The sequence below is a fragment of the Varroa jacobsoni genome, unplaced genomic scaffold, assembly GCF_002532875.2.
Source record: "Varroa jacobsoni isolate VJ856 unplaced genomic scaffold, vjacob_1.0 scaffold_1251, whole genome shotgun sequence".
Taxonomy (NCBI): Eukaryota; Metazoa; Arthropoda; class Arachnida; order Mesostigmata; family Varroidae; genus Varroa; species Varroa jacobsoni.
In genome coordinates this window covers 56890-65912 of record NW_019214153.1, presented here as the reverse complement: position 1 = coordinate 65912, position 9023 = coordinate 56890, and the positions used below count along the sequence as shown (strand labels likewise).

The window sequence follows — 9023 nt, the reverse complement described above, 5'->3', positions numbered from 1 at the left end:
CTTACACCCACCTGACTAGGTTAGGGGAGACCTTCTATTGCGATAAAATGCAAAATGGTGTCATACAGAGAAGAGTCTTGAGACATTGTTTTGCAAATCTCTTTTCTTTATCTTAATGAACCACTGTTTTATCCTAGTTCTAGTTTAATCTAATAGTCAAGCTTTGCATCTTGTATGCAAATGCTAAAAAAGAAAACGAATGAGGAAAAACAAACAAAAACAAAGAAGAAAGCGCTTGTTATTGTTAAGTTGGACGAAAAATCAATTTTTTGAAAATACGCATTAAAAACAATTTGAACATTTTAGACTACTATCTAAACATATCCATCTCTGAATTCTTATTTATGAGAATCGATTAAAATAATGTTAACCGTCCGTTGCTATTTTGATAGAATGCTTTATTCACTTCTTAAAAATTATAGGCAGGAATTATGCATGCGCCTTAAATGGGCCTATTGAATATGTACAGGCACGAGTAGTTTCAAAAATTGGAAGCGGCTCGGTTGACTCAAATTGCCGACTGATGTAGGCCAGCACAGTGCCTCATGTGTAGCATTCAAGTCGTATAATAACAGACGTTCTCGCAATGGCGCGGCCAAGATCTTGTATCACTATGATCCAAGTGACGACTAGCATTCTAATACGTGCAAATAGACTGGTAGGTGCTGGCACTAGCCACTCGTCATCAACTTTGCCTGAATTTACGATAGTGAGCGCACGTCTTAATATAAATGTCGTAACCGTCTGGCGTTTAGCATAAAGCAGAAAAACCAAACTTATAAAATAGGTTACTAGAGGCAGTATTATTGACATTTAGAACTTGTAGTTCTAGGCTGTTCTGTTCGAGCTAATAATTATTATTAATTTATAACATCTGACACTTGACAAAGTCTATTTTTGATTTAAAAAACGAGATGATCCATTATTTTTAAAAGAATATAAGTACGATTCAATTATTGTAAGTCGTTTTCCTTCACAGAGTATATATTTGCAATTCGTGATTATATGTGGCTAAATATTAGTTTTTCGCGAAGTCTTTAATGTAACATTTAATGTTCTTGCATACTGACGCGCACTAAGAGCTAACTAAAGCTCTGCAATCATGATTCCAGTCAAGAGTCATCATGCTGCAATGCATGTACAATGACAAGCAAATATTAGTATCTATCTGTAGTTAACTAATTATAGCGGCTTATTATTCAAGTACATTTCTGTCATATATAAATATGCCTTTATACATTTGACAATAAATGCCTTTAGCGTATACTAGCGTATACAGCACTGAAAGGATGCGTATTATTGTACACCTGGTCGACAATTATAAGGTCCAATTTAAGCAAGTTACTTAAACCTATAGCAGCAGAACAGTAACTTGAATGTAGCTTACCATGGGTAAAAAAAATACAACCGTGTCAAAGTGGTACACGGAAAAATTGTCTCAAGTCAAGCTAGGGAAAGCAAACGACCAGTAACGTCGCTGTCTTCCTTTTCTGTGAGGTATGTTCTTCACCATGTGTTTTCAACGAAGACAAACCTTAGTTGTCAAATAAGTAGCAATCTTATGTTTTTCATGTTTCAAACAAATCTTTTCCAGTTTTCTTTAAATTCGATTATGAACAAGCAAAGCATATTAAAGGCGGCAGAAGAAGGCCTCTTCTGGGGAAGATTCTACGCAGCTAATATAGTATACTGTGCGTGCTCTAAAATATCATGTATATATTCGAAAAAGCGTGTTCTGTTTTAAGCTAAACAGCCTTGTGTGTGGCTGTTAAATCAGTGGTTGGCATCTATTGAAAAGCACTCCATTGCGTCCTTTAATCTTCGTCTTGTCGAAAATGGAAAACGCGGGGTCCATCATAACCGAAGTACCGATTCACTTCTTCCATGGTTTTTAGCAGTGTGATGGGCACATTGTCATCTCGCCTCTGGTATAGCATTTCGCCTTCGAAGTCCACAAGGCCTTTCTTGCGTGCGCGGAGAAGACTGCCCACTAGCTTATCGGAGATTACAGTGTAGAGCTGTAAATACAAAGGACAAGCGCACCAAATACAATATTTGGGTAGGTTAATGAATGTACAATGTTATAGTTCCTTATATATATATTTCATTATTTTATTTTGAAACGCCTCCACTTATTACATAAACGAAACACCATGCTACCATGACGCCGCGAACGCATCTGGAATTGTCCAGGTTAGCTTTTGAACGATGAAATAACTTACGCCAATTTTCAACTTATCAGAAAAATAATTATGTTCATCATTTTCTTTTAATGTATTCTTCACACGAAGATAATATTTCAAGATGGCTCCATATTGATAGATTAATTTCGCTGGCCTGCTCAGTTTTATTGCAGTTCATTCTTGTTGAATCGTTTTTCTTTAGACCCTGCCCTAGGTAATCTGCTGTAGATCAATCACTGGTCCACATATTAATCGTATGCCAAGTGATGAACCTTATTCAATGACATTGCCAACGAAAAGATTCATGGATGGGGAAATTTCTGATGTCCTTTGCAGCCACTTAACTAACTACAGGCCGACTTTAATTTAGGTCGATTGCGCTCATAAGTACTTTTGGGTCACACTTGTTGACCTTCCGAGACAGGCAAGAACAAACGGTAATGAACACACACAATCCAATGCACCGCTTCAGCGTTTTGGTATACGCACGAAGTCGCGACAAACGTTGCGCGGATCCCGCGGAGTTCTTCAAATGTTATGGGTCATGTGACAGAGAGGTACTATACAAACGATTTGGTAGTATCATGCAACCTCACAACATCACGCTGTCAAGATTCCTCCTGCCGATATGACAGCGACGTCCGAACAGATCGGACCAACTAAAAGGCCGTGCTAGATAACAGTAAACACCATCAAGATATTGACTGTTCCAACGAAACTGCTTTGTTAGTCATTCCCGATTGATAAAGGCTTTACAAACAATATTTTATGAAATCAAACTATTCATGTAAGGGTCATAGATATTTGCCGATTTTGTACTATCTCTTTAGTTTTCATAACAAGCTTGTGTCGAGATTTATCAAAGCTCTGTGCATTGGATACTTGTTAGTTTTATCGTCTTTCAACTTTTGTATCTAGCTCAACAAAACTTAAGGTTCTTTATGTGGCCATAACAGTCAAAACGATGAGTTGATATCTTGGGAAAACCTCGAATATTCCCTTTGAATACGTTCATACCGTAACCTTCTCTTATACTTAGCGAAAACCCAGAATAATGTCTAGCTACTCAGTAAAATAGTGAAAAATGTAAGAGACTTTTTGCTTATGTGTTCAGGGCATTGTCATTGCGCAATTGATTAATAATATTTAATTTATATTATATATTGTACAATTTAATAATCGTAATGCAAGCGTGCCGCGAGGATCTATGATTATTAATAGAAATCATCACAAGTAGGCACGTTTTGAATCGTATACTTTGCTATTAAAATCATATAACTTTTCTTAAATACAAAAGATATAATAAACTACCATGTAAGTCAATGTTCATAATTCTAATATTCCAGTTTTGAGTAAAAAATCTTTCTTTTAAGCAAGTTGATTGTCAAAATAAATGTTGACAGAAGCCGTAGATCGAACATGCTCTCAATAAAACGTTTTAGAAGTTCCCATGCGTTTTGTGTGTGATTTGTGTCTAGCTTTCGGGACGACCACCGGCATTGACAGGTTGTTACGACCTGTTGCAGGTCTCGTGCATAATACAGCAAATGAATTGCTTAGGACAGAAATGTCGACATGGATCAGTGCTCTGCCGTAATTCACATGCTGTGCTAGACACCTCCCAAAGTGACGGTACGCGCTATACCACATTGAACGTCTGAGCCAATTCTAGAGCCTACTGTCACAGTCGAACTGTGCCACATATGCGTGTAAGGGGTGCGACGCGACAAGTACTTTGTTAACACTGCACGTCCCGTTGTTTCGAATCGTTTTATTCTTTCGGCTTTTCTATAGAAGTGTGAATATATGTACAAATGATGCCTAATAATGTATCGTATTAAGGATACTGATTATGGATATAAATTTTCTATGATTTTTTATGAGAGATAAACCGCTAGAATGGTGGTTTGGCTCATCAGTGAAACATGTTGACAACAGAACTAATACAGATATACACACGCCTAGAGTTGTTGCTTGGTTGTTAACGCTTAAGGATGACAAGTCTTAGGGTGGCCGTATTTGGGTTTGTTCACTGATGTGAAGTTTTCGAATCAATACAATAAGTATGATTAGATTGTTATGCAGAACCAGCACGCATTTTATCTTATAGGTGCGGTTAAAAAAGGGGTGTTTCAGTCAAAACGCTCGCCTGAAAAAAATACCTGTTAGGAATCAATGCATCGTTTAGCCAAGCTTCATTAAGGAAATGCACGCTGGATTTATTTGTTGTTGATCAATAATATGCTTTTTTGTAAGAAGTGAAACTTTTTAACGCCAGTAGCTCCATCGTAGGCAATCCTGTCTGTGATTCAGTAAAAACCAGATCTTGACGTGACACGAGTGCGTAATGTTATTATCTACTATAGTTAAAGCGTTTTCCACTGCTTGATGAACTGTGATATCTGCCACTCTAGTACAGTTAATTTTTAGAAATTATTCGAGCTAAACCACCTTTCATAACAAAATATAGTACCAACATGGCTCGTTGGTCTAGGGGTATGATTCTCGCTTTGGGTGCGAGAGGTCCCGGGTTCAAATCCCGGACGAGCCCTAGAAGTTTTACGTTTTCAGAGGTCGCAAATTGCAACGTTTTACATTTTCTCGTACGCCGATTCAATTGTGCTTTTCTCAGACGTTGACAAACCCCAATATTTTGCAAATAGTCCCTATTCTTCCATTTATTCTTATTGTCTTATCATTCATAAAATCATCATGATCTACGTTGCCCCGCGTACTTCAGTTCCAAATAGCAAAGTAGCTAAGATTTTGCGTTGATTCGTGTTGTTGTATCTGTGTTATTTATACATTGCTCAGCAGAAGTAAAAAAGAGGAGAGTCATCTTCACCTCTATAATCCAAATCAAGGAGCAAACGGAGGAGTTCTGAAGGAGCAAACGTTTATTATCAGAAATCTACCTAAAAGCAATATCGATCTTTCCGTACAACCTCCGAATCTCATAATTAGGTTCTTTCACCGGGTGCAAAAAATATAAGGTCTCCGTCTCCTACAAGTTCGTATATACTAGACGAATGAATCACTCAATGGGCTTTAGCCGACTGGGTAAAGTAAACGTAGTCGCACCTGCGATTTTTTGTTGATGTTTACGTGCGTTTGATTTATTCTAATTTTAATAGATAATACGAATTATCTTATGCTTACAACGTGGGGTTATTCGCATTTTCTGTATCATGGACAAGTAAAGATGCTTCTTTTTCGTGTGACACTAGAATTTTCATTAACTGCTTCATGAGTTCATGAAGGTGACTCAAAATTATATCTCTATCTATGTTTATGTTCCATAACGTTATCGTAACAGAAATCAACGGACAGCCAAATAGTTGTCGACGACGTCAAATCGGTGCATTATAGCCATGTTAAAATAACAAATATCTTGTACCAAATGAGATATTAATATGCGCGTCTGTGAATCAAATGGTTCTCCAACCCAATTCTAGTTCCCAGCTACCTTCAGCCCAGTTTGTTGCGGTGAATAAATAGGGCAATATAATTAAACAGGCAAAGTATATAACGTATATATACATAGGTAAAGTTTTTCAAAAATCCAAATTTTGTACTACAAATCTTTATTTTTATTTCTCATCCCAAATAATACAATTAAGAAAAACAAAAGTTTAAAAACAAAACGACATTAACATTTTACGGACAACAAATACATACAAACATTGAAAAGTACAGTATAAAGCAAGTACGGATGGTTTATTTTGATCATTCGTTCGCTCATAATATTGCTGAGTCTACCTAGTTTTTCCTTACTGTACATATGTATGGTTAACCTTTAGTAATGATTTAGTATATTTTATTTTCTGTTTATTTACATCACAAATGTGATGAATACCCAGCTTCATTTCTTGCAGCGCAACTTATAATATTATCTTCATTGTATACTTTGCACATTTACAGAAATTACCATTATCCCCAACTTTCATGAAAGAACCAATACATTTACACAGTATGGTGCAGGCGAATACTTATAAAGTCCAAAATACACGGGACATCTCGTATTTTCTGTCATCAGGCACACACACCGTGAAGATTAACTTTACTCATCTATCTATGAAGATTGGGGAAACTTTGAAACTAATAGAACTGAAAACAGTTTATTTGATGAAACTTTCCGCCTCGCTACGAAAAACTACAGGAAAACTAAGCATATTGTTCAAGTAGGAATGATATATTTCGTAAAATGAAACTAGTATTACTTTTAAGAGAACTGGAGATGTTAACTAGGTAAGAGTTTTACCCATTTCTCGCTCTCCGTTCATATATAGAAAATCTTTCTTCTCTAGATATATATATATATATAAGCGGAATTTGCATGACCATATTTTTTTCGCGTTTTATCGCATCACTGATTAGTCCAGCAGGTGTGCCGGTAGCTCATTTTCGATGTGTCGCTTAACATGACCGAGCTTCATGCGGGGTCCAGTATAATTAAACATCTCGTTGATTTCATCCATACTCTTGACAAGCCTCACGATCACATGGTCGTCTCTACGCTGGAAGAGCATCTCGCCCTCGAAATCGATGAGGCCGCGTTTACGAGCGCGCAGCATTGTTCCTACCAGCTTATCGGAGATCACCGTCCACAGCTGAAATTGGCACAAAGACCACAGCATGGAGCGGGTTTAATTACAGACGCGAACTGTGACCAGTTGAACGAAACTCAATTTTTATGTGCGCCTAACAAATATATGTGCATACGTGAACAATATATGCAGCTGGTTGGATTTAATTAGTTTACGGCTTCCGAGTTCCTCCGGGTTTATGCAAAGGTATATAGATACGAAATGTGTTTCATTGAAATGTATCGGATTAGGTCTTATTAGAAACAACAACTTGAAGGCAAACTTAAAGAGTCTAGCTGACCAGCAGCCTCCATCACGTTATCTATATTCGCGTTATTATCTAGTCTACGCAGACCTTCATCTTGACAACGCCAAGTTGACCAAGATATAGCAAAATGTGCTCGAGCAGACGAATTTGCTTTTGTTCAAAGCTGCCGTAAATAGTCATTTAGCAAAGGAAAGACATATATATCGAATACTGAAAACTGTGCACACGTTGTACAAAAAACCTTGGTGGAGAGGCTGCAGTTCATCTGAGATGAACTTAACTATGCAGGAGAATATCGAGGAAAGCGCGGTCGACAAAGTTGGAACATACGTACATAATGGGATTGCACGCATACACGTATATTCATATCAAAATCACATGGATTAATAAGTATCCTCGAAACCCTTTTCTTAGGAGAGACCCCTAACTTTTCGTATAGATCCGATAAACCAGAGCACAGTTGCGCTACAATTTTGACTTCAATTTGACAATTGCATGTATTAAAATGTTGGTCGCGTGGATGAGCATTTTATTGCATTTGGTATCCATTCAGAGTGACGCATCACACCCAATATGTTTGCGTATACATATTCAGTCCACTAAAAGAATATAGAGCAGGCGTTTTTAGGCAGAGAAAAATAGCTTTTTATAAAACGGATTAAGATGAGAGTGAGAAACACTCGCAGGCTTCTGGTTATTTACCCTGTATGAGTCTAGTGTCTGCGTTTATTGACACGGGACAAAAATAACAATCATTAGAAGAAATATCAATACAATATGTCTGCAATTCTGGTGTACCTTTAAGTGAACATACAGGCATGTAGATATTTGCAAATGGTAGCTCATTGCGTTTTTCGGGGTCAGTATTGGAAGTCGTACACCATGTTTGTGGCCACTGTGACATTTGTCACTTGTGAAAGGTGATTATAATTTCTATCGTTGGCCGAGAGATACCAAGATGTCAAAGTTAGCAGCTTTGGTACCCGGTCTCCCATTAAAAAAATCACTTGCTAAATTTAAGCTCTGTGTCAAAACGAAATACAAATTTCCATTGTAGGACCTTAGCAGAAGCGCCGAAGGAACTTATATTAGTCGAAGACGTGATGATGATATAACGCAAGAAAATCATTGTGAAGGATGCTTAATAGAACCTCTTAATATTTCTAGATGATAGAGTGCATGCGCTATTTACCTATAAAATCGTGGCATTTAAAAGTTCGCGAACTATATAATTTTGTTTAGCTCGTAAAAAACAGCTATCAACTGGTAGTTGAAAACAATACAATATGAAAAGCAGGTATGTCTTCTATTTTCCCGTCTGACTCTATTACCCGTCATTTTATTAAGACATCGTAAAACACCACGACAATTGATTATTCGGTCACTTTTTTGCGGATAAATATTTCTGTTTTCTGTGAAGTACTTCGTCCTACTACGCTACGCGTAGCTTGACAACCATGGCATGAAACACTAGACATTTTTTCTGCCTTTTTCGTCTAGTGTATAAGTATTTCCCGTCAGCTGAACGAACTGATACACACTTTTAAGCCTTTGGTATCTGCATTCATTGGATTCCAGGACAATAACTTGGCGGCAAGCACGCCACCTACATGACAGCAGCGCCAGTATGAGCGATTTGCCAACGGGAACAACCCAGCAGCGAGAAATCTGGGTCGCTGTATTCTCTTCTATTCTTGTTGCAATTTTGTGTCTATAATTGTCGTTATCATTGTTGATAATGACAATTCTATTCCGTGCGAGTTTGTATTGTTGTATCTCTGTTTATTTGCTGGTTTCTAGCTTTTCTTTTCTAACCAATGACTGATTTAACAAATATAATCAACAACCCGTGAAAAATACATGTTTTATATACTGGTCTTGACACGTAGACACCATTCGGTCCTACCTATAGTGCGAGCATTACTGAAATAGTTTAAATGAAAGCTAACTCTCTCGGATCTTTTCTCTCTCCCTGCGCCTCTATAT

At 37.4% G+C, this 9023-nt stretch overlaps 1 protein-coding gene and 1 non-coding gene across 4 annotated transcripts in view; one reads left to right on the top strand and one right to left on the bottom strand.

The window, feature by feature from the left end:
• Positions 1 to 377: 377 nt before the first annotated feature.
• LOC111268048 (actin-binding Rho-activating protein) overlaps positions 378 to 9023 on the bottom strand; it is a 51591-nt gene continuing 42945 nt past the window's right edge. For 2 of the 3 annotated variants that reach the window (XM_022846756.2, XM_022846757.2), the window contains exon 4: positions 5882 to 6793. In XM_022846756.2, the coding sequence (XP_022702491.1) occupies positions 6557 to 6793 (237 nt within the window). In that variant the 3' untranslated portion in view covers positions 5882 to 6556. Of the gene's footprint in view, positions 2019 to 5881; positions 6794 to 9023 lie in introns of those variants that run through there. The other variant, XM_022846758.2, reaches the window with a different exon arrangement.
• On the top strand, positions 4663 to 4734 carry TRNAP-UGG (transfer RNA proline (anticodon UGG)). Its single transcript has one exon. It is a non-coding gene; the product is annotated as a tRNA-Pro (tRNA).